Source organism: Vulpes vulpes, chromosome 16 (genome assembly GCF_048418805.1).
Source record: "Vulpes vulpes isolate BD-2025 chromosome 16, VulVul3, whole genome shotgun sequence".
Lineage (NCBI taxonomy): Eukaryota > Metazoa > Chordata > Mammalia > Carnivora > Canidae > Vulpes > Vulpes vulpes.
In genome coordinates, this window is record NC_132795.1 from 51742254 (window position 1) to 51770029 (window position 27776).

The 27776-nt window shown below is 58.3% G+C and overlaps 1 protein-coding gene across 3 annotated transcripts in view; it reads left to right on the forward strand.

The window, feature by feature from the left end:
* SHISAL1 (shisa like 1) overlaps positions 1-27776 on the forward strand; it is a 130416-nt gene that overhangs the window by 83705 nt on the left and 18935 nt on the right. For all 3 annotated transcript variants that reach the window (XM_026017287.2, XM_072742495.1, XM_026017288.2), the window contains exons 3-4: positions 1480-1693; positions 11244-11561. In XM_026017287.2, coding sequence (XP_025873072.1) covers positions 1480-1693; positions 11244-11561 — 532 coding nt within the window. The remainder of the gene's footprint in view (positions 1-1479; positions 1694-11243; positions 11562-27776) is intronic.

Consider the following 27776-nt stretch of genomic DNA (forward strand, 5'->3'; position numbering starts at 1 on the left):
CTGTTTCCCAAGGTCAAGGCCCAGCAGGGGGCCTGGAGGGCTCCCCTGGGCCCTTCTTCCCAAAGTGGTCATGTCTATCCCCACGGGAGAGGGTGCTGTACTTGGGGCCCAGGATTTCATGAGCACACCCCCCCCCGCCCAGCCTCAGCACTCCGGCTCATGAGGCCTGTCTGCCCACTGGCCAGCGCAGCCCAGCTGGGACTCCCCTCCAGCAGCCCGGGGCGCTCTGGGAGCCCTGTGAGCTGCTCTCTGATTACCTCTCAGCAGAGACAGAGCTTTCCACGAGCTGAGGAGCTTTTGCAAAACCAGAGCCTTTGTGGTTGGAGAAATGTATTCAGCCAACGAAGCCCCTTTTCAGCGATACAAATTAGATACAGCAATCCCTTTTATGAAGATACTAATTAAGCCCGAGACAGCGGGCTCCAGGTTTTTTTCCATTGTTATATTTGCTTAGGCTTTCGCTCCTATTTATCACCATCCACACGATTGGTAAATACTGTCCTGGGTTTGCAGCAGCCTCTGTGGCTGAATAGAGGCCTCCCGCCTTGAGCCAGGGGAGGCAGGGCCCAAAGCCAGGGCAGCTCTTTGACCGTGAGATGAGGGTGGCCAGGGCAGGCCCTTGGGGACCTCTGGGGCTAGGGCACTGGTTTAGCAGAAACTGTGGTACAGATGAGATGTTGCTTCCTTTGAGTGTCTGCACCTGTGGTGCCCTCCAGCCGGGCCTCTTGGGCTTGTTGGCAGGTTGTCACCAGTCCACACGGTAGCAGAGGTCATCAAAGCTGGTGACAGGGGCGCCTGGGTGGCTCAGAGGTTGAGTGTCTGCCTTTGGCTCAGGGCGTGATCCCAGAGTCCCAGGATCGAGTCCCGCATCGGGTTCCCTGCAAGGAGCCTGCTTCTCCTTCCTCTGCCTGTGTCTCTGCCTCTCTCTCTGTGTCTCTCATGAATAAATAAATAAAATAATAATAATAATTAACAATAATAATAATAATAATAATAAAGCTGGTGACAGGAGTGGAGAGGGCTGGACTTCAGACCCCGGCCGGCTTGAGTTGGAGTCCCCCTACCACCTCTTACGAGCTCAGACAGCTCACGGAGCCTCAGTTTTTCCATCTGTAGAGTGGGATCCCAGACCCGGCTGCTAGGATGGCCACGTGGGCTAAATGAGAGGTAGCATATGAAGGGCAAGGCAGGCGCTCAGTTAACACTGTGTCCTGGTTGAGTGCCTGCTGTGTGCAGAGCCTCTGGAGGGGATCCCCACGAGGCTTAAGATGCATCCGGGGGACACAGTGCCAGCCGGGCTGGTGTGGAGGGAGGCCTGGGTGGTGACAGCTTCCCGGCGGAGGTGAGGCTCAGGCTGGACCACTGAGCCCTCCTGGGGAGGGAGGAGGCGCGCAGCCCCCCCAGGCTCATGGACTCCCAGGGCAGTGGGGCTTGGGGACCCCCCCTCCCCACGCTGACCCTGGGGACTCTGTTTTCCAGTCTTGTCCGCGCACTTCCGAGTCTGTGAGCCCTACACGGACCACAAAGGCCGCTATCACTTTGGCTTCCACTGCCCCCGGCTCTCGGACAACAAAACCTTCATTCTCTGCTGTCACCATAACAACACGGTTTTCAAATACTGCTGCAACGAGACCGAGTTTCAGGCGGTGATGCAGGCGAACCTCACGGCCGGCTCCGAGGGCTACACGCACAAGTGAGTACCGCGCTGGGCCCCCCAACAACTCCCCAGCCCCTTGAACAACCAGAGCAGGCCGGGTGGGCCTGGGAGGATTCTGGGGAAGTCTTCAGGTAACAGGTTTTCAGGCCTGTCTATCCCGTGACATTTGCCTTCTCTTCTGAGCAATGGGCACCTGTGAGCCCCCCTCCCGGGGCCGCTGCAGATGTTAGGTGAAGTCAAGGGCGTGGAATGGAAGGTGCGTGGGCCTGGAATCCGCGTTCCTTCCTTCGCATTGATTGGTACCGCAGATATGGCGTGCCGGTTCCGACCCACAGATTAATCCTACACAGCCCCTTTCTTTAAGGGGATTAGAACGCAGGAGACCAAGGCCCTGATGGAAGGGACCAAGAGTGTAAAGAGAAATGTACCCTGCAGAAAAGCAGTGGGGAATATGCTGAGTAAAGGCGTGCGGGATTGAAACTACATGCATTTCTCACCGTGAGTGAAAGAAACTAAGCATCTTAGTTTTGTATTTCTTTTTCTGTGAGTGAGCTGTTTATATCCTTTGCCATTTTCCCATTGAAGTTTTGGCTTTTTTTTTCTTATTTATTTATAGGGACTCTTTGTATGTGAAGGAAATACGATGAGCTGCAAATATTTTGTGTGTCTTTAAATTTGTGTTGCTTTTATCTCATACTCAACTTTTAGTTGTTATGTCAAATCAGATCCATTTCTTTTCTTTTATGTCTTCTGGGTTTTGTAGCAGACGGGGAAAGGCTTTCCCTGCTCAGAGATCGTTAAAAATCCTCTTACGTTTTCTTTCACTCTTTTTGTGTGTTTTATTTTTTTGCCTTCAAATCTTTGACCTGTTAGGAATTTATTTGGATGTAATCTTTGCGTTAGGAATCCAGCTTTATTATTATTATTATTATTATTATTATTATTATTTTTCCAAATGAGTAGCCAGTTGTCCCAAACCATTCACTGAATTGCCCATCACTCCTCCACTGATGTAAACTGCAAACTTTTATACTGTGATATACTAGATTTGAGTCTCTGGATGGATGTTGGTACGTCTTCATGGCTTTCGTTGATCTATCCATATACTAGTATCTCACTGTGTTACCTACTGCGGCTTTTGATGTTTTAAAACCTTCTTAGTCTGTTCCCCCAGTTCTTTGGTTATATGAACTTGAGAAGCAGCTTGTTTCATCTTGTGCCCTCCAAGAATCCACTGGGTATTTTTTTTACTGACACTATGTTGAATTCATAGATTAATTCAAAGAGAATGGACTTTTCATGATATTGAATCCAAGCACACAGTACAGACAATCCCTGACTTATGAAGATTCAACTTACGACTTTCCAACTTTTTTGGGGGGGAGGGACTGGGAAGGTAATGACTTTCCAGCTTTTTTTTTTTTTTTATGATTTCCAACTTTACGATGGTAAGAAAGTGGTACGCATTCGGTAGAAACTGTACTTTGAACTTTGATCTCGTGCCAGGGTAGCGGCACACAGGACAACCCTTATTTGCATGCTGGGCAGTGGCAGCGAGCCAAAGCTCCCAGTCAGCAGGCAACCATGAGGCTCCACATCTAACTCACTTGCTAGTTTTCTGTCCCTGTATAACCATTCTGGTTTTCGCTTTCAGTACCGTGGTCAGTAAATCACATGACATGGTCCACACTTGTCTACAAGCCTACACCAAGTAGGCTTTCTGGGGATGACTTTGCCTCACTGCAGGCTACGGTGAGCCGTCTGAGCACGTTGAAGGTCAGCTGGGCTAAGCTGTGATGTTTGATGGGTTGGGTATAGTAAATGCAGCGTGTACTTAATGAAGTTTTCAACTTACAACTGGCTTGTTGGGACATAGCCGCATCGTAAGTTGAGGAAGATCTGTTGGTCTTTCCAGTTGTTCAGATGTTCTTGCGTAGTGTTTTGGAATGTATCTTCATGGATATCGTATGCATATCTTTTGCACTTGTTCCCACTTATTTCTTTGTACCCTGTTATTATAAATGGGGTCCTTTTTTTCCATTACATCTTCCAACTGACTCTCATTTAGATGACAAAACCTGGGCAGCCCGGGTGGCTCAGCAGTTTAGCGCTGCCTTCGGCCCAGGGCCTGATCCTGGAGACCCAGGATCGAGTTCCATGTCGGGCTCCCTGCATGGAGCCTGCTTCTCCCTCTGCCTGTGTCTCTGTCTCTCTCTCTGTGTGTCTCTCATGAATAAATAAAATCTTAAAAAAAAATAATAGATGACAAAACCTAATAGTTTCTAAATATGAAGTTTATACTCAGCCACCTTACTGAACTTTCTTATCTTTGTTATGCTTTTTCAGTTGATTCCCTTAAGTTTCCCATTATGCTACTTGCAAGCAACGATGATTTTATCTGCCTTCCAATTTTTGTGCCTCACTTCTTTTTCTTGTCCAATCATGTTGGCAAGTACCTCTAAAGCCATCTTTGGAATTATCAAGCACTCTTATCTTCTTCCTGATATTGACTGGGCCACTTCAGATACGTTCCCAATAAGCCTGAGGCTGACTTCTTGGGTGGCTATATTTTTTTTCATGATGAAGAAAAGTTCATTTGGAAGGAGAGTTTTGTTAAGCGACTGTGGAAGGGAGTGGTGGCACCACTGTGGGGGGTGCCTGAGCCCCAATCTGTCTGATGTTGGGGCTTAAATGCTTTGCTACTGTGCCGTGCTCACTCAGGGGAAATCTTTCCCTTTGGTCAGGCAGAAGATCCAGACTCCTTGACTATCATCCAAATCTCCCTCCTCCCACCGAGGCTGACTCCCCAGCCTTCCTTCCTCAAATGCATGGGTGCTTCCCCTGAATATCTTGCCATCTGCTCAGGCCTTAGAATAATTCTGTGTGTGAAGTCGTTCAGCAAGTCCTGTCCATCACAAGGGCTGGAACCAGGCCTGGAATCTGACCCAAGCCTTTTATACGACCAAAGACTGACTCTCCAAGGGTGGAGAGAGGTGCCAGCAGTGGGGTTAAGACCCCGGAGTGCAGTCCTTGCCGGCCGAAAGCCAGACGGAAGACAGGCTTGGCAAAGCAAGCAGACTTCTCCGAGGCTCTGGCGACTGGTGTCTGGGATCCTTGTTTTGAAGCCCACAGGTTTCTATAATCTGCACATTTCCACAGGATCTCACACAGAATACTCCATCCTCTCAGCACCGTGGGGCCTGGTTGCTGCGAGGAAAAGTTCGGCCATACGATAAAGCCATTCCCCCTGGGGAGGAATGGAAATATTGAAGAAGTTTAGCTTAGCTCGAATTCTTTAATCTCAGAAAGCATTCACAGAGTGCATGGCATGGGGCCGGCTCTGCATTCAGCTCTGTCCTTGCCATATCACGGAAGGCACCCGTGGGCCCCATCCTGAGCCCACATCACACACGGGGAAGGCGAGGCATGGGGAGGCTGTGTGATGATGGAGCTAAGCGCCAAGCCGGGTCTGGAGGCTGCTTTAATGAATCTGGGGCCTCCACCACCCGAGGCAGATCTGAGTGGGGAGGCCCTAGAGTGAGGATCCCCAGCACAGCACCGCTGACACCTGGGGCTGGATCCTTCTTTGCGGGGCGAGGCTGCCCCGTGCCTTGGACGTTTAGCAGCCTCCCTCGCCACCACCCACAAGACATTGCTAGCAGCCCCTCCCCACCAGCTGGCCGTGACAACCAGCATGTCTCCTGATGTTGCCAACTGTAGGGTGCAGGATTGCCCTGGCGGAGAGCCACTGCTCTGGAGGGATTCCTCCTTGTTATTCTCCGCCGAGCTTCCCCCTGCCTCCCTTCCCACAGATGTGGATGGAGGCCCAGAGAGGGGCTGTGCCTCCCCCAGAATAATTGGGCTCCGCTCTTCCCCCAGGCGGTAGCAGGCCGGTTGTCCCTGTGCTTCCTGTAGGGAGGCCTGGTGCCGGATTTCCCTGCATCCAGAAGTTGTTACGAAGGTGGGAGCCACGTGGTCCAGAGGAATGAGCATTTCCAGGCAGGGTTCCCTGCAGCCTAAGTTTGAAGTGCCAGGGGAGCCAGGGGGAGCAGCCGCGGGGGCTGGGGACCTCCTGCGGCCCCAGAGGTGGAGGGTGGAGGGGAGTGGCAGGGGGCCCTGAGGGCTTCAGGCTGGGTCTGTACTCATGGCCGGTGCTGGGGACAAGGACAGAGGACACCACAGGAGCCATGATGAGGAGAGAGGCCAGCGTCACCCAGAGACGGGTGATTCAGAGCTCAGCTCAGAGGCCCTGGAGGCCGCTGCCCGAGCTCAGGGACTTGGGGAGCAGGCCTGAGCCCAGGGAGCCAGACTGGGGCCTTGCGTCCAGGCAGAGCCCACAGCCGAGAGGGGGCTCCCCAATGTGAAGGAGCGCCGGGTGGTGTCCACCTCTGGGATCAGCCTGCCCGCCGGGGCCCTGAGCCCCCCGGGAGGGGCCCTGACTCTGGCCTCGGGGCTCTGCTACCCCGGAGAGCCGGGACTTATCTGGGGGGGGGGCAGGGTATGCAGCGGGTCTCTGCCAAGGGGCCGGACGTTCCACTCTCCCACACCTGTGACGTGGCCCCGGGCGGCACGGACCCTCCCTGGGCTTCTGGAACATGCCCGGGGTCCGTGAGCAGCCGTGGCGCCTGGCACCCGCCCACGTCACCCACCCCGCCCGTGAATCAGCGAGGAGGCAGGGCTGGTGACAGGGAAAAGGAGAACGCTTCTGATGACTTATTTATTTGTGTTTTTCTGGAGGAACAGAATGGTTTGTTTTGGTTCTCGCCGCCTGGCGGAAAGGCAGGCAGAGCGAGGGAAGCAGCGCGGCCCACGGCCCCACAAGGCGCCCCTTCCTGCCGAGCGGGTGCAGGCCCTGGGCGCTCAGCGGCGCTGCGCCCCTTCCCTCACCAGGCGCCGGGGACCCTGAGCCCCGACCAGCCAGGCCCACGGGACGGCGGAGGCATGGGGCGGTGAGTGGGCGCTCCCTGGCCAGGCAGGTGCTGCAAGAGGCGGACAGTGGGAGGAATCCCGGGGAGGCAGAGGGGGCCTCCGAGGCTCCAGGGGCGGCCTGCGTGCATTACCGAGCTTCCCTTGGCCGCACGTGAAGCCTCCGTCCCCCCCAGAGCTTTCCCTCCCCAGCGCCGGAGGACCTGAGAGCCCCCGAGCCCTGGGTCTCCTCCCGCGGGGCCTGTCCTGCCCGCCTCACAGCCCCGTCCAGACGCTTCGAGTGCTAGATGCAGCCCCTGAGTGTGGTCCGAAGCTTCCGGATATTCTTGTCTGTTCTTCAGCCCCGTCAGGCCCTGTTAGGCACCAACCCCGAGTGCCCACCGGCAGCCTTCTAAAGACCAAAGACTTTCTAGAATCATGCTGTTTCATAATCAGAATGCTCTCTGCCAAGCCAGGGGGAGGGAAACAAATGAACATTTTTGAGCACTTATCGTAATGCGAGGGGCCTCCCACCACCTTTGATCCACATAGAGGTGTTATCTAGGGAGAGGGTCCTCCCCTGGCCCCCTTACACCAGGGTGAAAAGGCACCTGTAGTCGCACAGCACACACAGGGTCCAGCAGGGTGGGGGACATGTGCATTAGTCACCTGGGTCAGTCACGCTCGGTGACGAGCGGCCCCGAAATCCCCATGGCTTCCAGGCTCAGGGGCTTATTTTGGGCTCATGCTCCGTGTCCTTCTGGGATCACCTGCGGCTCCGTGCATGCAGCGTTCTGTGGCCCAGGCCGATGGAGCGCACCCCATCTGGGACAGGATGTCCCCACAGCAGAGGGTAAAGAACACTGGTGGAAGCACGAGGCGGCTCTTAGACTTCTGCTCAGAAGCAGCCACAACTCGGCTGCTCACAGTCTGTTGGCCGAAGCACATCCTTTGGCCCCGCCTGTTACCAGTAAGACTGGTGAGAGGCATGAGGACGACGCAGGGAGGGACAGTGACTGGGTAGCCGTGGACTCTGGTGGGGGCACTTCCGGCCACAGCCGCCCGTCTGGCTGATGGACCTGCTCCTGTAACCAGTAGGTATTCGGTTAATTTCTCCAGCAGGAGTTTTTGTTTATCACTTGGGAGACACCCAAAGAATGTGACTCAGTAAATATCCCCAAACCCACTGAAAATTTGCTATCTGTGGCTTTCGGCTGGCTTCACATCTTGCCCCATAAAACAGCCTCTGTTTTATCTCCTGCCCTTTACACAACATAGGCATGGACACCACAAAGCCCCCTGCATCTGGATGGAATTAATTTCCAGATCACATTTTAAAAATTGAATTAAAAAACTCAGAATGCTTCCAGCCAGCCAACCATGGGGGAGGTCAGGCCGAGAAAGGCAGGAGAGCTGCCTGGGGATGGCATCTGTGGCCTGGGCCCTCCAGCCAGCTGCCACTCCCGCGTGGGCTCCTTTGCAGGGAAGTGGGAGTCCACGCATACGGCATCTCCCACAGGTGCACCCCTCGTTTCCTGAGCGGGGAGGGCAGAGGGAGCAAGTCACCACTCCCCCCTTCCCCCCTCAGCCCCCCAAAGGTCAGCTGGAGCAGCCAGCGGCGACCAGGGCCTGCAGGCACAGCAGGGCCCACACACACACGCAAAGGCAGTGACACAGTGAGATGCAGGATGCTCGGGGGGCGGGGACTGGAGTCCGTCCCCAGGTCCTCAGGTCTCCAGGTCCTCAGGTCCCCAGGTCCCCAGATCCCCAGGTTCTCAGGTCCCCGGGTCCCCAGGTCCCCAAGTCCTGAGGTCCCCAGGTCCTCAGGTCCCCAGTCCTCAGGTTCTCAGGTCCTCGGGTCCCCAGGTGCCCAGGTTCCCAGGTCCTCGGGTCCCCAGGTGCCCAGGTCCTCAGGTCCTCAGGTCCTGGTACACAGGAGCCAGACAAGAGGACCACACCATGCAACTATAGGAAAACCCTCCCTGGACACGTGGCCAGGACCTTGGGGTTCTCCCAAGATTCAGCACACCCTGGGGATACATGGACCTGGGTCCGAATCCCAGTGCGGCCACTTCCCAGCTGGCTGGTGACTGTTGAGTTTTCTTTTAATGATCGGTGGAGAAAATTAAAGACAGCAGAGCCAGGCAGTAGGTTCGAGAGTGCTTTAATGGGGAGCACTCTCGGGTGAGGTTCCATGACTCGTGACTCGGAGAGGCTCGAGTCAGGGAAGTCGCACCCAGGCAAACCTCAGGGGGGTTATAAAGAGTTTATGGCGGGAAGATGAGAGTAGGGCGGCGTTGGCGAGAAGATGCTGGCCAGGGGTAGGCCATTCTGAGGTCCCCAGTCTTGCCAGCCCAACAGCGACTTTGCCTGCCCGGCGCTCACCTCCTCGCCTGTGCGTGGGGCAGACTGGCCCATTTGCCACCTCCCGGTACCGCTGCCGGGGTGATGGCCAGCAGGGCTATCAACTATTAGCGAACATGAACACATAGAGGGAAGGTAACATGTAGCCGGGAAGCTAATTATATCAGGCCACCATCGTCACCAGCTCACCTTACACCCCACGTGTGTCAGCAGTGGCCCCCCGACCCCAGCCTCAAGGGATCTCAGATGAGCCTCTTCATTCTTCCGAGCCTCAGTTTTCCGTCTCTAGAATGGGGATGGTGGTGATAGCAGTAACGCCTCCTTCTGCGTTTGCTCAGTGTGCTGACCAGGCTCCTGTGCGGAGCACCCAGAGTGACACGCACGCCTGCCGCTGTCCTTGCTATAGTTCTGTCACAGTCCTGCTGGCTCCAGGCCCAGCTGTGGCCCAGCCCCCGCCCCCAGCTCCCTCCGCTCCCTCTCTGCGGGGCAGCATCTGCACGCAGCTGCCCTGCCTCCCCCTTCCCACTCCCCTCCCTCAGCCCTGAGGCTGCTGCCATGGGAACCACCAGGGAGAGGCCTGATGCTTGCAGAGATGCCCATGCTCTGCGGGCTCTGGGGAACCTGGAGAGAGGGTGCTGGGGACGTCAGGAGGGCCGCAGACTAGAGCCAGGCCGCGTCCTTTGTCCACCCCAGGCCTCCTGCCCCCGCGAGCCAGGCCGGGCTGCCAGCCTCTGCTGTCCTATAGAAATCACACCCAGATGTATCCAGGCGAAGAAGGCAGGCAGCTTGGGGCCCGGCTGTCAGTCATTCACACCTTAGTGTAAACAAGCCCGCAGGCTGCTGTAGGCCTCACGGGGGTGGTGGCTGGAGGGGGCGCCGCACAGGGGAAGGGGGCAGCCCAGATACACAGCTGCGTCCAGGCCCTCAAGCAGACACCAAGGCCTGAGCACTTACCAGGGCCAGCTCCACGCTGAGTGCCTGGATACGGAGACCTCCCACTTGAGGGACTGCAAGCACCAGAGCCAAGTCTTCAAGGGGGAGGATTTGGTTAAGTAACAGGAGGGGCGGCGTTGTAGGCAAAGAGCACGTGTGGGCAAAAGTGAGCAGCCCCTGGTCCAGGCCCAGGGGTCAGAGGGCAACAGCCCCTGCCTCACTGCTGAGGCCAAGGCTGGGCAGGGGATAAACTGAGACCAGAAGAGGCCTCAGTCATGTCCTGCAGGTCCAGAGACACATAGGGGTTCTCCAGGCCACACAGCACAGCTGGGCCAAGTCGGACCCTGGACCGGATCTCCCGGCACCAGCCTGTGCTCTCCGGCCTCAGGCAGGGTCTAGAGGGACCCCAAGGGGCCCGGTCTGGGCAGGAGCTGGGGGAGGGGCCCCCTCCTTGCAAGCAGGGGCTGCGAGGCTGGACACTGGCTCTGCCCATGCAGTGTGCGGCCTGTGCCACCCGCCGGCACACACCCACCTGAGCAGATGCCGCAGCGGCGAGCACACGGAGGCGGTGTCTGGGTGATTCATAAATCAGCCCCTTTAGGTAGCTACGGGCCCTGGTGAGCACCGTTGGGAGCACAGCAGCCCCAGCTGCACCGGCCAGCCCCAGAAACAGCCCCCCTGGCACCCAGGGGACACTCGGACCCTGGCCTGGGAGGGGGACAGATGGAGCCAGACAGCCTGGTCCCGGGGAGGGTGGGGAAGAGGGCACAGCAACACCCCCCGTGGGGGAAGGGGGGCACGAGGTGAGCTCTCGGCAGCACAGGGGGGTGTGAGGTGCCCCAGGGTGCCCAGGGCGGATGCTGGGGGCCAGGGGCCTACGGGCTCAGGAAGTTGGGTTGGTTTGTCCTCAGACCACAGACGTCCCATGTTTGTGGGGGATCGGAGGGGGTTAGGGAGGAGCTGTGGGGGGACCAGGGGTGGAAGAAGTAGGAAGGGATGCAGGAGACCTCCTAAGCCAGGAGCCAGGGGGCAGGCACAGGAGACAGCTGGCCCCTCCCACGTCGGGTGGGACCCGAGGGTGACGGTCTCTCCAAAGCCTCTCCCAGAGAGGGGCCCCCCCTGAGATCCTGGGGGAGATGCTCCGGGGCAGAAGGAGGGACAGGGGTGTGGATTCCAAGGATCTGGGAGGAGGCTATCAGGCAGGTGGGGGAGAGGGGGCGGAGGGTGGGCGTGGGGAGGGGGGACCCAGACTCCCTGCTCCAGGGGGGCGGTGGGGGTGATGCAGCCCCTCCCCGCTGGTGCCCCGAGGTAGCCCCGTGGGTGAGCTCCGTCTTTGGGGGCTGCTTCCTCTCGCCCCTCAAACTCTGTCTCCCTTTTCCCCCAGCAACTACACCGCCCTGCTGGGAGTGTGGATCTACGGCTTCTTCGTGTTGATGCTGCTGGTCCTGGATCTTTTGTATTACTCGGCAATGAACTACGACATTTGCAAGGTTTACCTGGCGCGGTGGGGCATCCACGGACGATGGATGAAACAGGACCCCCGGCGGTGGGGCAACCCTGCCCGGCCCCCCCGGCCAGGGCAGCCCGCCCCGCAGCCCCAGCCCCCACCAGGCCTGCTGCCACAGGCGCCCCCGGCCGTGCACACGCTGCAGGGAGACGCCCACAGCCCACCGCTCATGACCTTCCAGAGCTCGTCCGCCTGGTGAGTGGTTGCCTTCGGGGCCCGGCGCCGCAGTGGATCACTGGGCTTTGCCAAGCTGGGAAAATAGCGGGTCTGGCTCCCCGATGACCTGATCGTGCGCGTATCTTATTGGCCAAGCGGGACTCGAGGTTGCCCGTGGGCCCAAGTCAACAACGCGAGGTAGAAACGGAGCTGGGGAGCCAGGCGTGCGGGTTTACGCCCGGAGAGCCTGATGTGGGGGTGATGGCCCCCGAGCGGTGGATGGAGCTGTGAGTTTCCCGGCTGCCGAGGCAAAGGGGGCAATTGGATGGCTTTCCCAAGTGTTCAGGGTCAAACGGGGCAAATGGGTGTTTGGGGTCGGGGGCTAAGCTTTCTCAGCGTGAAGTTAGGAAGTAAGCCTGTTCCTGGGTTGGTTCCTTGTGTTCCCATGCCCTGAGGCAGGCTGCTTAGCGATGGCTCAGGGACAGGAAGGGAGGTGGCCAGGGAGGTGGGGTGTCAGGGGGTCAGCCTAGAAGCATGGCTTCGTGGCTCTCACTTCCTCCCAGTCCCAGGCACCTGGGGGGTGGGGGATGACCAGCCTCGTCCCCGAAGGGGACCTCTTCGTCCCTGAAGAGTTGGAGGGAGGGAGGAGGGCTGTACATTTTGGAGCAGGAGCCCCCTGGGAGGGGGGCCGGCACAAAGGACAGCAAGGAGCCAGGCAGAGGGCAGATGCCCCCCTCACCGGCAAGAGGTCGGAAGCCGAGCTGCAGCCACAGGCATGTGGGACGTGGGGCACGTCACCCCGGGGCACCCCAACACTGAGCCCAGGCTGCACGATCTGTCGCAGAGCCCGCCTGCCCGCAGACGCACGTGTTTTCAGCACAGAGATCACTGTTGAGTCCATGAGCTTTGCAGGAACCCCGACCTGGGTTCGAGTCCCAGCTCTGCCGTTTACCAGCTCTGCGTGCAGACAAATAACCTCAGCCCTCGGGACCTTCCAGTCCTCGGGGAGTAGTGGAGAGAGTGAGCCTGGTCCCCCGCCAGGGTCCCCCAAGGGTTAAATTAAACCCCTGGCACCTAGTAGGTGCCCGGTTAACCGTCGGTGCTTCCTTGCTGGGGGAGGCAACCAGGCTCGATGAGGATGAGGATCACGGACCGAATAGCCAGCAGGTAGCAACCTTTTCAATAATAAATGACTTAAATAATGAATAAGATGCACTTAAATCAGCTTATTGATCGAGTAATTGCCCCATCTGTCACGCAGAAGACAAAAACACAGCCCTGTTCAGCTCAGCTTGACAAATGCCGACTGAGCCGGTCCCTTGGGTCCTCCCCCCCCACTCCCACCCCCTGGTCAAGGCAATGGATGGAAAACCTTGAAGAGCAGAGAGGAGGGCATGAACCTGCACAGAGCTACGCGTGAAACCGGCCTGACCCGGCGGCAGCGGGGTTTTCTGTGGCAGGGGACACACCTGGGGTGTTTGTCAGCATGAGGTCTTGGGTCTCCTCCCCGCAGAGCCCAGTGGTCAGCAACCCCTGGGAGGTCGTGCCTGAGGTACCAGAGCTAGAACCGCTGGAAAGCATCGTTACAAGCAGCCAGGTGTTTGGAGAGCAGGGATCCTTTCATTTGAGCGATGGCTCTCTCCCCACCCCCCTACCCCTGACCCCCCTCCCATTTGGAATGCCTTGAGCCCCCCTGAGCCTGCCAAGCTTGTTGGGATTGTGCATCAGGTCTCAACAGGGGACCAAGCCCTGTGGCCTAAGTGGGATACGTTTAATTTAGGTGCTCGGGGCTCCTCATGTCCCCCTGGTTCCCACCCTGTGGACCCAGGATGGCACCCCTGTAAGCATGTGAGCGCCCATAAAACAGGTCATCAGAAGCCCGCGAGGATGGGATGTGGGATAAAGGATTCACCTGGCGACTCCCAGCTCCTGCTCTGCCCTCGACACCCCGGGGTGACCCTGGGCGAGGGGCTCCCTGCTTGGGCTTCCGCTCTACCTGAGGCGGGGAGAGGGGCGGGCGCAGCGAGCCCCGGTTAGCTGCTGGCCTCCTGGTGGCTGCCTGTGGTTGCAGCAGCATCTGTTGAGCACTTGCTGTGTCCCTGGCACCGTGTTGGCTCCAACCCCACGGGCTTGGTGCCAGGGTTGGGGGGGTGTGGGGAAGAGGGTGAGTGGTTTCCCCAGAGTCACAGGGCGATGACGCAGCAGGGCTCTGGCTGCTGCCCCTGTGCTGGCGGAGACCCCCTACCTCCCACTGTGTGCTGGGCACTGAGGACAGGGGACACCTGAGACCCCACACATGGGTGAACCAGCTCGGAAGGTCGGAGGATGGGACACATCCTGGGGGCGGAGCCAGTGCATGGGGGAGGGCACAGCCAGGGGGTCTGAGCAGGTGTCCCTGGCAGAGAGCCAGGGCTGTGACCCACTGTGGTGTGGCCCCCAGGGTGTCACCGGGTGTCACGGGTGTGTGGCTGGGGCAGGGCTGGGCTCGTCTCACTCACAGCTTCTACCAGAACAAGAGCTGGAGTCTGTGCCACTTTATTTCCAAACTGTCACCCTGGGTCCTCTAAACAGCCGCCTGAGCTGCATCCCCGGCTTAGCAGAGATGCGTCCCCCTGGGGCACAGATCCCACCAGTGGCTCCCCTGCTCCTCACCTCCAGGGCCCGGGACCCCCCAGGCTCCTGCACCCCACTCCAGCCATCCCCCCACCACTCAGCTCTGCAGCAGAGCGACCTCCTTCCTGCCCAGAGGCCCTGCTCTTCCCCTTCCTCACCCACCACCTGGGAACCCCCGTCAGCTTGCCCCTTGGGTCACAACTTCCTGGTTGGCAGGCCCCCGGCCCATCCTGCCCCTGCCCCCCGCCACGGCCGAGGCCATTGCCTGCCCTGCCTGCCGTTCTGACCGTAACCCGGCTGGACACCCCAGCCCCGCATGACGCAGCCGCGACCTGGTGTCACAGCCGTGGAGCCACCACGGTGCGCTGAACAGTCACCACGAGTGCGTCTCGGGAGCACAAGGCTGCTCAGTCCCCAGGCCCCTTCCAGAAGCCCCCGCAGACAGCTGGCTCGCCCTCTCTCTCTGTCCCCCACTCTTTCCTTCGGCAGCGCCTCCCTCCTTGTCCGTCCCTGCACGATGCACTGATCCCAGGACCTCTGGCGCCTGGATGCTTCTCCCTCTGTGGCCCCCGGTTTCTCCTCACAGGGGCTGGGGCGCCCGCACACCAGACCCTTCCCCGTGTGGGGGGCGGGAGGAGGGGTGCGAATTCACACGCATCACCTGGGTTCCTGCGTCTCCATTAGGTTCATGGCACCCTGGGGTTCCATGTGCTTATTCGGAGTTTTTATTTGGGGGGGAGGGAGGCGTTCAGGGTCCAGGGATGCAGGAAGGGACAGAAACGGGTGATGGGAGAGGGAAGCAGTCGCCGCCGTGTCCCCATCGCGGGCTCTGTGCAGGGCTTGGCACTGACGCCACCAGGGCCGTCACTCTTACCAAGTGGGTGGTATCGGTATTAGCAGCCCCGCTAGGGTGGCTGGGAGCAGCAGGTCTACCTGGGGCTGCGGTTGAGCCCCGGGTTCAAGAGCCACTGGCACCAGTGGTAGGCTCTGCGACCTCAACCGTCCATGCCTCAGTTTCCCCATGAAGACACCAGAGGTCACAACCATCTTGAGAATTCAAGGGGGGAATCCTCAGGGAGGGGCCGGGCCTGCTGCCTGGCCCCATGTCATCAGCCCGGGTGGCCTCTCAGGGGTCAGGGTCCTGCCCTCCGGGACCGACAGGGAGGTAAGGAGGCTCACCCAGCGCCCCGCACGGCTGGCCTCGGCCACTGTCCTCTCCCGTCTGCCCTGTGCGCCAAGGATGTCGTGCCCCATTTTTGGATGTGGAACCTGGGGGCTCGGGGGAGGTCAATGGGAAGCCCGGATCACCCAGCAAAGGGGAGACTGAGGCAGGGCCCCACCCCAGGGCTGAGTGGCACCCCACAGCCAGTGGGCCTCTCTGCTGGGGACTCGGCCACGGTGGGGGGGGGGCTGAGGCTCCGGTCAGGACCCCAGACCGGAGGGTAGGAGGGAAGCAGCCCCCAGGAGAGGCAGCCCCGGGGGCTCCACGGAGGAGGCCCACGTCTGCCCAGCCCGGCTCTGCTCTGTGGTCCCAGACACCCGCTCTGTCCAGCCCCTGCCCCTGCCCCTGTCCCTGCCCCCATCTCTGCCCCTGCCCCCTCCCCTGTCCCAGCCTCTGCCCCCACCCCACCCCAGCAATGCCAGGTTCTGGCCACCAGCCCGAGGCCTGGTTGCCTCTGCAGCAGGGTGGCCAGGCTCTCCCCATCCATGTGGTGGGCCAGCCTGCGGGGTGCTGCCTTCAGCTCCCCCTCCCCTGACCCCCGTCCTCCCCAAAGTGGGGACAAGGCGCCCTTGTGGTTCTCTGCGCACCTGCCTGCTGTTCTTGTCTCTCAAACATGGGGGGGTGCACTTCGGGTCACGCTGCCCTCCTCCAGCTCCTGGAGCAGCAGGACCTGAAATTTGGGCTGCAGCTCAGCTCCCCTCCCTCTCCCTCCCTCCCTTCTCTCTCCTCCTCCCCTCCCTCTCTTCCCCTTCCCCTCCCCTTTCCCCCCTCTCCCCCTTCCCTCCTCCCCTCCCTCCCCCTCCCTCACTTCTCTCTCCTCTTCTACTCTTTCCCTCTTCTCCCCTCCTTCTCCCCTCCCTCTCCCTGTCCTCCCCCTCCCCTCCCCTTTCCCTCTTCTCCTCCCTCCCTCACTTCCTCCTCACATTGAGCATTCAGCCAACACTCTGAGGCTCCAGCACCCCCCCCCCCCCCCCCGCACCCCACCCCAGGTCTGTCCTTGGCCCCGCCCCACCCACCATCACTGACACTGGGCCACACCCTCCCTCAGCCAGAACCTGAGCCCAGGCCAGTGCAGGGACCTCAGTGTCGGGTTCAGGGTGCACAGTGGGTGCACAGCTTCTCCTCCACTGAGCTGGAACGCCCCTCTGTCCCCTCACACTGGGACTCAGGACTCCTGTCCGCCCAAGGGGCCCTCATGGCCAAAAAGGAGAACAGAGGGCACCCCCTGGGGCCCTGGGGCCTCCATGCCCTGGCCTTCACTCCTGCCTGCGGCTGCCAGGAGACCCTCCAAGGTGCAGCACTGTCATCCTTGCTGTCTCGTCCTGAGGACCAAGTGCCCATCTGAAACCCCAGGCTCCCTCCCACTCCCACCTCCCTCCTGCAGGGCCTCAGCCCCTGGCCTGGCCCCCAAAGCCTTCCCCACCCCACTGCTCTCTCTGAAGCCTCCCTGTGAACAGCACTGGGAGCCGTGGCTGCGCACACAGTGTAGACGCTGCCCTCCAGAGTTGTCTCCACTGGCTGCCCCCTGACTCCTGCAGTGGGAACTGAGCACAGTGGTGTTATCATCCCCTTTTACAGATGAGCCAACACAGGCCCAGAGACGGCAAGTGATTTGCCCAAGGCCACACAGTAAATCCCTGGGCTTGAGCCAGACCTTCCTAGTCCCAGGTCTCCCAGGACCAAGGAGGACCCTGAGCCAACTGCCACAGGCCACTGCCTGCCTCTGAGCCTCTTCCTTTTTTTTTTTTAAGATTTTTATTTATTTATTCATGAGAATACACAGAGAGGAGAGAGAGAAACAGAGACACAGGCAGAGGGAGAAGTCCGAGCCTCTTCCTGCCTTGTCCCCAGCCTCCCTCCTTCCCCTGCAGGCCTGGCGCCCCCTCTGGCCCTTGCCGAGTCACACCTCCCTGGGGAACACTCCTATTCATCCTTCAAAACCTTCCTGAGGTCACCGGCCCTGCTCGGGCCTGAGGCCTGGTGGGGGTGAGGGATGAGGCAGTGACAGGAGAGGAGGCCACCTGGGCCCCGTGGCCTCTCCGTCTTTCAGAACTCAGGGCAAACTTCCTGACTTGGCCTGGGAAGAGGGTTGTTTGCGTATCTCAAACTTGAATGGCCGTTCAGTCCCCTGGGTATTGTTAGAGTTGCCCGTTCTGGTGTGCCTGGTCTGGGTTGGGCCTGGGAGGTGCCGATGCTGCCGGCCTGGAGGCTGCCCCTCGAGTGGCAGGGCCAGAGCTGGGAGCGATTTTGCAGGATGGTCTCTGAGACTCCTGGGCCTGGATTGATGGAAGGAGGACAGAGAGTCTGGGGTGGGGGGTCTGGCCCCTTAGGAGAGGAACAGCTCCCTGAAGTCCGCCTGGCCTGCCAGCAAAGCCCCAGCCAGAGTGGGGCTTGGGTGGGCACAGAAGCATCTCAGATCACTCAAGATCCTGTAGAACCAAATTGCATCAGGTTCTGATGGGTCCTGGAGGTTCCTTTAGTGGTAGCAGGGGTGCCCTGCGCCCAGGGGGCTCCCAGGGCAGGACAGAGGACAGCCACAGTTACACAAAGTGCCTGGAGAAGCTGGACGAGGCCTCCACGAACTGCAGGGTGGGGAGGAGTCAGGGCAGGCTTCCTGGAGGAGGCGGAGGCAAGGTGGAGCCAGACCTGGGGAGCTAAGGGGAGGTCACTGGGTTGGAACAAGATGGAAAAGCCGCTTCAGACAGAGGAAGCAGTACCAGTAAAGACCACAGGGACCCTGGACATTGCAAGAGGCTTGCTGATGTCATGTGGCCCGAGGCAGAACTGAACTGTGGGCCGATGCGTGGGGCGCCTGTCAGCCCCAAGGCCCCTGTCTGCCAGCAAAGCCCCCACAGCAGCCTGTCCCGCCTCCTTCCTCCCTAACCCCGAACCCGAACCCTCTGGCTCTCGATAGAACTCTTCAGAGGCCTCGCCATGGGTGCCCGGAGTTCACCCAACCCCACACCCTTCCTCCCCACAAAGCTCGGGATCCCGGCCCCGCGGCCAGATTCTCGGAGTGTGGTTTCTGTGGGAGGCCACTGGCCAAAGGCAAGGAATTCCAGAAAGCCAGGAGGCAGAGAGGGAGACGGTTGGCATGACATCAAATACCAAGGAGGCGTCGGTGATTGGAACTCAGGAGGCAGGGAGTGTCTGCGTGCGGGTGGAGTTTCAGGCCCCGTGGCTCTCAGCTGGCCTGGAAGGCCCCGAGCCTGTCCCCCAGGATCCCGGCCGGGGCCCTGGCCTCCTCCCACCCCGGCCCTGTCCGCAGGGAAGGCACATCCTCTTGCCCCCCGACCAGCGGGCAGCACGGAGTCGGGGGTGACCGTGCGGTGTGTCCTCAGACAGGTTGCTGGCCCTCCCTGAGTCTCAGCACTTCCCCTGAGCCCGTCGCAGGCTGCCGCTGATTCCTTTCCGGGAACCATGCCCTCACCCTGCCAGTCCTTCCTCACCCCCCAGGGGAGGCTTGGCCCAAGGAGGGATGCTGGGGTTTGGTGCCAGGGAGCACATTTAAGATCGCAGCCCAGCAGGTGCCACGCGGAGCACTCAGGCAGGGTGTCCTCCAACCACCTCCCCCGCCCCCGCGGGAGTGTGAGAATGAGGGTTTTGTCTGCTTGGTCCGCCGCCGTGTCCCCAGCTCTCCAATGGTGACTTGATGAACCCCCCATTTCACAGCTGAGAAAAGCGAGGCACAGAGAGGTACCTGGTCACAGGCACACCCAGCATCGGGGCACTGGGCAGCTTGGAGGACGGCGCGGCACTCAGGCCCAGGTCCGCCCCCTGGTCCCCTCAGCCAGGGAGCCAGAAACGACAAGGCAGGCAGGACGCAGGAGACAGAGCCCGAGGGCCTCGGATGCCCCAGGCAGCCTTGGCTGGGAGCTGGCTGTGCCACAGTTGCTCAGCCCCCCACGGGGCAGAGGGGGAGGATGATGAGGTGTGGGGTCCAATCCTGGGCCAGAGACCCGCAGGGACAGGAGCCCATCTTCCCACCCCTGTTCCGGGCCGGGCACCTGGACATTCAGCCGGGCTGACTCAGGGACAGATAATGGCAGTGAGCCATCAGCTTTGACAGGAGGGAGCCCAGAGGGTACCCAGTCCAGACGGGGCATCGGGGAGAGTTTCCTGGAGGAGGCGACAGCTGGAATGCTCTTCACAGATGAGTAATAATTGGGCAAAAATATAGATGGGGGAGGGTGTCGCTGGTGGGAGGAAGAACACGTGCAAAGGCCCGAGTAAGGGTCAGGACACTCGGGGTCCCCGCAGGGAGCAGCCGTCCTGGGACAGAGTGCATCTCAAGGTTCTCCTTCTAACAGGATAATCACATTCCTTTCTCTGGTGAGAACCTCCTTACTGATGCTATTGCACAAAAGGCCAGAAAGGCCCCCCTGAAAGTCTTCTCTCTTCCTGCTCCTTCCCTGCCCCAAGAGCCACCAAAGACCCAGACACAGACCCCAATTCAGGGGTCTTAGGACAGACCGGGCCCCAGGGTCCAGGAGAAAGGACCAGACCACATCCAAAGCGACCGGGGCTAAGGCTGGTGGACTTTCCCGCTTGTAACAACCAGCAAACCCCACGCCACTGGAGCAGAGGGGAGAGGTCGGAGGAAGCAGTTTGGACGGAAAGCCACGGGCAAGCCAGGGTTCAAAGCCCACGTCTGCCCTCCTGAGTTGTGGAACCTACACAGGTCCTGCGACCTCTCGCCCCCCACCCTGCCCCGGGGTCCTCATAGGCTCCGGGGTCACCCGGAAAGGGCGATGAGGGCCTGGGCAGCCCAGAGCCAGAGCACCTGGTCCTGAGGCCTAGGCCTACCTATCAGCCTCTCAGCCCTCCCCGCGGCGTAGTGCGTCATCCCTGGCAGCGCCCTGTCCACGCCGTTGCCATCTGCACATCAGGTTGCGTATCCTGGGTTTTTAGTTCAACGTTGTGTCTTGGCGAGCTCGCTGCATTACTGGGGAGTCTTCTTAACGCTGCTGTACTGGCTGCTTTAGCCGTCTGTTGAGAGATGATGGTTCATAAGTCGGTGACCCACTTCCCTGACTCAGGCCACCAGGGGCCTCTGACCCCCCTACACGCACACGCACACGCACACGCACATGCACAGTGCCTCTCCCTCTGCCCCTCGGAGCATCGCTCTGCCTCGAGCCGGGCCCCTGCGCCTCCAGGGCCAGAGGGTTTCCAGATGTGGGCATCAGGCGACCACAGCCCATGATGGAGCGCTGGCTCACTCGCTCCCAAAGCCTCCTGCCTCGTTGGAACGACCCCACCTGCTACAATGCTCTATTTTATTTATTTATTTATTTATTTATTTATTTATTAATTATTTATTTATATTATTTTTCTTTATGGGCAGGAAACAGTGTTTAGATGCAAAACCCGTTAGAGGCAGACAGACCTGGGTTCAGATCTTGCGCCCCCATTTTTGGATCCCTGGAATCCCTCCTGCAGGTGTGGGAGCCAAAGTCCCCTCACCTGGAGTGCAGGACAATAGAATCAGCACAATAGAATCAGCACCGTCTGGCTCAGCAAGAGGAGACACAGAAACCACCCCCGCAGTGTTCCTCCTCTCACCCCCAGCGTCGTGTCAGACTGGGGTGGGTTTTCTGTGATGTTGAAGACAGCGGTCAGCTGTCCCAGGGTCCCCAGCCCTCTGGGCTGAGTGCTAGCTGCCCAGGGAGCAGTCAACACTGGAAAGGGTTTCAGTGGACGTGTAGGAGTTTTCTGGAAGTGGAGATATGGCCACGTGGGCAGAATGCAGCTCAAGCTAAGTCGCAGAGGATGGGAGAGGCTAGTAAGAAGTGGGGAGCCCTGGGGGAGCTCCAGCCCCTGGGTCCCGCTCCTCGCAGTTCTCAGCCCCACCTTGGTTCCCCTTTGCTGCCGCCTCCTCGTCTCCCCAGCCGTCCACACCACAGGGCCCAGGGCTCCCACCTTGACCCTGTTCTCTGTGTCTCCACCCGCGGGAGCCCCACCTGCCCTGACAGCTCCAGACTTGTCCCTCTGCACCTGCCTTCTGGGTCTGTCTCCACTGCCGTGTCCACCACCCCCCGCCACCGACTCCAGACTCGGCCCTGTGAACCCTGAGTCCTCACAGGCAGCCCCTTCGGGTATTCAGTGGGCACACCCAGCATCCTCTGCCCTCCCGCCATCTCCTCGGGACGGAATCCCTGACTCTTTGCCACTTCGCACATCCTAGCCGGGACACTGGGAAAACGGACCCAGAATCCACCCTCTGCTCCCCTCTACTGAAACCACCCACCTGGCCCATCCTCCTGCCGGACTGAGGCGGGGCCTTCGAAGTCTGTCCTGCTTCCTTCCTTTGCTGCCCACAGCAGCAGAGCAATCCTGTAAAAATGTAAATCAAGGCCTGCTGATGTCTCCCCTCTCTCTAGAAGATGAATCCCAAACCCTTTCAATGGCCCACAACCTCATCTGATACCCGTCCCGGTCCCTCTGTCCTCATCTCCCCGGATTGCTCCAACCACACTGGCCTCCCTGCTGTTCTGGAGCTCTCCAAGCTCACTCCCAACTCAGGGCCTTTGCACCTGCCATTCCCTCTGCCTGAAACTCTCCCTTCCCAGATCCCTGCTCCACTCCCTCTTTCCCTTCTACTAGGCATCTGGCCAGATGTCACCTGATCAGAGAGGCTTTCCCTGGCCAAGATCCCTGGGCCAGCCCCCACCACAGCCATCCCTCTGTACCCGCCCCCACCCCTATCCTCTCTCATCTTCTGGTGCTCACCACCTGTTGCTGTGTTTGTTTTCTTGTCTGCTGTCTGTCTCTGCTGTAAGGAGATGCCAAGAGAGTTGGGATTGGTCTGTCTGTGCTCAGCCATACCCCAGCACCCAGCACTGGGTGCTCAGCACCAAGTGTTGAATGGATGTGTCCTTATCTGCCTAGTGCCCGGCCTGTGGTAGGCACCTGTTAAGTGCCAGATCAGTGAATGAATTATATTATTATTGTGGTAATAGGACCTCCCACTTCTTGAGGATCTGCTGAGCTAAGCAGCTGCAACAAGCAGCTGTCATCGTGAACTCTGTGTGTGGAGGAGGAAATGAGGCTCAGAGGAGAGAGCCGCTTGTTTTGAGCCACACAGCAGCTGAGTTGGGCTAGATTCACACCCAAGTCCAGCTGACTCCAAAGCCCACAGTTGTGGAGTGGGAAGCAGTGTCGGCCTGTACTTCTCCCGCCAAGAGAATAAACCCCAAATGGTGCTCACAAAGCACATGGCCCCATGCTGGACCCGATGACAGGGGTTCTCTGCACAAATCTGGTCCTTCCCTCCCTTGGCACAGGATGCTGAGGATCCCCCAAAGCACATGAGGCCTGGCACACCAAACCCTCTCTGACCTCGGCCCAACACCAACTGGAAATTTTTCGCAGGTTCTGACCCAGAACAGGCTGTATCGCAGCCTCCAGGGGACATGTGGTTGGTTTGGTTTGGCTGCAGGGTCTTCGTCCTCCCTCTTGCATCATCTGTGAAAGTCTTTCTGGCCCTTAGAATCTCTCTGGAGCCCCAAGGAGGGGCCAAGGCAGCCAGGTGATCCTGTCTGTCCACCCAAGTGACCCCATCCATCCACCTGGTGGCTCCCTATCTGCCGCCTTCCTGTGGAAACCTCGCCCCATTGGAGGGGGACCCAGCCGCCTAGAAGGTGAAATGCAACACACAGGCTGTTTTTAAATAAAACTTTACCTGAAAGCTCTCAAAGCCGCACTCCAGCAAATGTGCAGAGGAGCCAGCCACACGGTCTTGGAGTCAGAGCTGGGCTCAGACCGTGCCTCCACTTGGCAGTGGGGAACCTCGGGCAAATTATTTAACTTAGACTCACTCTCCCTGTCAGTAAAATGGACTCAAGTAGACTTGCCTTGGGATGATTGCAAGGGTTATAACAGGGCCCAGCAGGTGCCAGGTGCCTCAATAAATCCTGGTCGTAATTATTGTAATTACGATCAGAGTAAATTAGAGAAGAATGGCCACAGAGCACTCCCCACCCACCCACACACACACACACAACTATGGGTGTTTTGCATTTTCTGTTTTCTTCTGCACGTGTTTTAATACTTTTCTAGTAATGACGTGGACATCGTTTTGCATTCTAATTATATTCGCAAAGCATTCAATTAGCCATTACCCTGTGGTTTCACTTAATTTTTCTAAATATCATTTTAGTAGCTACCCAGTAGCCCAAATCCCACATGCTAGCATTAACTGAGCTGTCCCCCTATGGCGAGGCATTCATGCCACTTCCAAATTGTTTTTGCTATGACAAATAATGTTGCAAGAGGGTAAACATACTCCAGAAAATCAGGGGCAGCAATAAATACCTTTAAGTGTTTACAGTTTTCCCTTTTATGAATTATTTCCTCTGGATACATTCCAGGCAGGGCAGTGATTGAGCCGAGGCGTGTGACAGCTGTACGATTCTCTGTGCCAGTATCAGCCTCCTCCCCAGCAGCAGCTTGTGAGGATGGGGTGCCCTCATTTTTATATGGTCCGCATTTCTTTGATTTTTAGCGAGGCTTTACACCTTTCCTTTCATTCATTATTAACTGCATTTCCTCTCTTGTGGGTTGCCCATCTATGTTACTGTGACCCCAAGGCCAGTGGTAATTGAAGACATTTCAATGAGGCAACTTTTGTTTTTCCAGACTTCAGCTTCTGGGTGTTCCTCTTGTCGGTGTATCTCTTTCCCCTGTGCTGTTTACTTAATACACGTTTAATGACTTTAAACCAAGTCACCTTTTTTTTTTTTAATTTTTTTAAATTTATTTATGATAGTCACAGAGAGAGAGAGAGAGAGAGGCAGAGACACAGGCCGAGAGAGAAGCAGGCTCCCTGCAGGGAGCCCGATGTGGGACTTGATCCCAGGACTCCAAGATCACGCCCTGGGTGGAAGGCAGGCGCTAAACCGCTGAGCCACCCAGGGATCCCAAGTCACCTTTTTCGAAAACTCAGACTTGCTCTAAGCAATCACATCTTTGGTTTAAGGGTTATAGTTTTCCTAATATGCATTAAAACAAAGTACAAACATAGCCAAGGTGTGCCGGGGCCTACTTGCACCGGCTCACAGGAACTGGTAGTTAATTTTTTAGGAATTCTGTGAACTTGTTGTTGAATACTGCCTCTATAAAAATTAAATGATATGAGCCGACAATTAAATAAATTATATGAAACACAAAAGTAATAGGCATTTGCAACTCATCACTTCTTCATGATTTTGCTCCATTTCTTACCATCTACATTCTTGAGCTTTTATCTCTTGTGTCTGTGCCATGAGGCTTACATAATGTTGACTCTTGTGCATCTCTTCCCAACGCTGACATCACGTTGACAGTATTTACACCACGGAAATGGGCAGCAGATGTTACAAATCAGGGCTTTTCACTCTCAAGATTTGGTCATTAAATGTTTGCTGACTGGCATGCCACCGCATGTAACATTTCAAACACTCGTGCGTTCAGCACCTCCGACCATCTGCCTGCCCCATGGTCTGTGAATCTTTGTGCAGAGAAGCGAACATGTCCTTACATGTTTGTGAAACTGGATCCTGGTACTTCCAGGAACACCCATAGACAGGCATCCTGGGGAGTTGTATCCAGAGCAAAAGGCAAGGTGGTTCTGGAAAGGAGATTGATCAACCCTTTCCAGTTCCTGGTTCTTTCTGGAGGAAAGAAACAAAGGGAGATGAGAAGACAGGAGGACTGGTCAGAACTACCTGTTGTGCATCTGGCCCTCGGTCCCCCAAGGGAACATCCTGGGCCGCCCCTTTGCAAACTCGCCACCTGCATCTGCTTTTGCTTCTCGGCGCCAATGTGTACTGTTGTGAGGCTGTGGCGGGACACCCGTAAGTCACTCCTTCAACTGTGCTTGCTGAGGGTTGGCCATGCCCTGTGCCAGGTACAGGAAATAAAAGATAAAAAAGGCACAGCTCCCTCACCCTCTGAAAGGAACACCAGCCAGTGATGTACAGAAAATCAATCCTGGCCACTTACTTCACCTGGAAAATCAATGTATTCAGTCACAGGGCAGATAGACCTTAGAGAAGGTTCTGGAAAAGTCTCTTTGAAGATGCACATCCAGAATGAACTAGACTGGACTTGATTGTCTGCAGACACCTCTTCCAGCTCAAGTTCCAGATAGAAGTGCACTGCCTCTGGGCCCCGGATGCAACTCTGTGGGGTGGACGAGCCAGGGCCACGAGTCCAGCCAACCAGATCCGCAGGCCTGTGACCTTGGGCTAGTCACTTGCCCCTCCTGGGCCCGTTTGCCTGGCTGTGAAAATGGGGGCGTTGAGGGGACAGAGATGGAGCCCCTCCCCCAGGAACCTGGCACAGAGCAGGTGCTCAGCCACGGGGCGCCCCATTCCCGGTGGCATCTGCCAGGGGGCCTCATCCTTGGAGGGGGCTCCTGCAGTCCTGTCCACACTCTCAGCCGCCTGGCCCCAGGGCGCCGCGCCCAGTCAGCACACCAGTTTGAAATCAATTACGATTCCCTAACCCGGTGACTGCCGCCAGCTCCTGTTTAAACGGAGATGCCAGTCTGAGCGAGCAATCAGCACAGAGATGTTTGCACGGAGGCCCGGGCACATCTGGGGGAGCCCTGCCTGCGGGAAAGGAGGAAGCTTCTTCATGTCAATTGGACAGGAACCCCATCCCATTGCTCACTGCCCACCCCCCCCGGGTTTCGTGGAGTCCTCACGATTGCCACGATGGGAAGTCGCGGCCCAGCTCACAGCTGTTATGTTGCCCCAAAGCATTTAGTTCGGGCCTGGCTTATTGGCCTGGCTCCCAAATCAGGCAGCTCCGGGCGAGAGAACCAGGAACTCATCTCCTTCGGCACAGGCCGGGGAGGACCAGGGAAGCTTTCCTTCTTTATTCCCTCCATCATTAAAACTCTGGCCTTAACCCTGAAAATATTTGCTTCCAAGAATAGATGCTCGTTGGCGCCACGAAACACTCCCAGCCTGGGCATCCCGCCGCTGTCAGAATGATGGAAACCAAGGCTGGTCTGCGGGCCAGGAGGGCGCCCACCCCTCGTAAATGCCCTGATGTTTCTGAGGTGCCCGGGGGGTGCCAGGGGGAGCTCCTTGCCAGGGTGCCTGGGCTGCCGACTCAAGGTATGGCTCCAGCCAGCCTCAAGTGCTGGGACCTGTGGCCCTAGGAATTTCTTGGTGTGGCAGCCCAAGGACCCCAGTGTCCACCGAGGCGCCTGCCCAGCTGTGTGTCCTTGGGCAAGAGCCGCTTCAAATCCCTGAGACATCAAGAGAGGAGGGAATAATCCCCCCTGGCAGGGGAACCACTGGGATGCAATCTGAGGATGTGCGGAGGACCTCCGAAGGGTCCCCTTTCCCTGTCTCCGTCCGCTCTGTGAGCAGGAACAGGGGTCCCTGCCAAAGGCTTCCTCCACCCCCTGCCCCCCCCCCAAAGCTGAGGTTGCTGAGAGCTTATGTCACAGCTCCTCCAGCCAGATAAGGAAAAAGGATGTTGTGCTGGATTGTTCTGTTATCAGCTTGGTGACCCTGGGGTCTTCACATCCCAAGATCCACATCCCTGGTAAGGCCGGCCAGAGCGCTCTGAGTTTCAGGAAGCCCAACACCAGTGTCGCGGGGCCCGGGAGGCGTGGCGGCAGAGGAGCCCGGGCCCCAGTGTGTCGTCATGTTCCCCGTCTGTGTCCGGCCCTTCTTCTTGGCTGCTGACCGCAGGCCATAGGTCCTGGAGACACGCCCCAGGGGCCCTTCCATGGAGCCCGGGCCCCCTCAGCTGACCCTCCGCTCCCAGCCCCCTGCAGGTAGGTCCCCTTCTCCCATCCAGTGTAGCTGAGTAATCCTCCTCCGAGCCTTCGACTCCCCCTTCTTGACCTCCCCTGCCCCAGAGTGAGGAAACAGGACTTCCTATAATACATGCCTTGTTCCGTGACAGCTCAGCGGCTGTGTCCCCGCTGGGGCCCGGCCCCATGCCATCACTTACGTGGCTCTAAGGGGCACATCTTCATCGGCTCTGGCATCTAGACGTATCCCCCAGCTGAGGAGTCCATTTAGGGAGCACTGCTTACTTATTACCCCAAAAGCCATTCTTTACGCTATGGTGGGTCTCATGGTTGATGGCATCGGCTGAGGGAGGAAACACAGGACCCCATGGGGTGGCTGTCCTGATGGGGAGATTGTGTCCGTTAGTTTAAGGAAAACACAGGGCAGCAGAGCACTTGCAGCAGGGAGTGATTTGGTCAGATGGGAGCTTTGCTGAGAGCCCCACCCCCGCTATCAGCAGGGCCAATGGAAGGAGGCAGGAGGCTGTGGGGAGGCAGAGAGGCTGTGGGGAGGCTGTTACTGGGCTCCAGGGAGGAGACTATGGGGTTTAGGCTAGGGACTGTGGACGGATTTGGAAATATTTTGGAGCCAGGATTATGGAAGGATTGGACCTGGGGACAG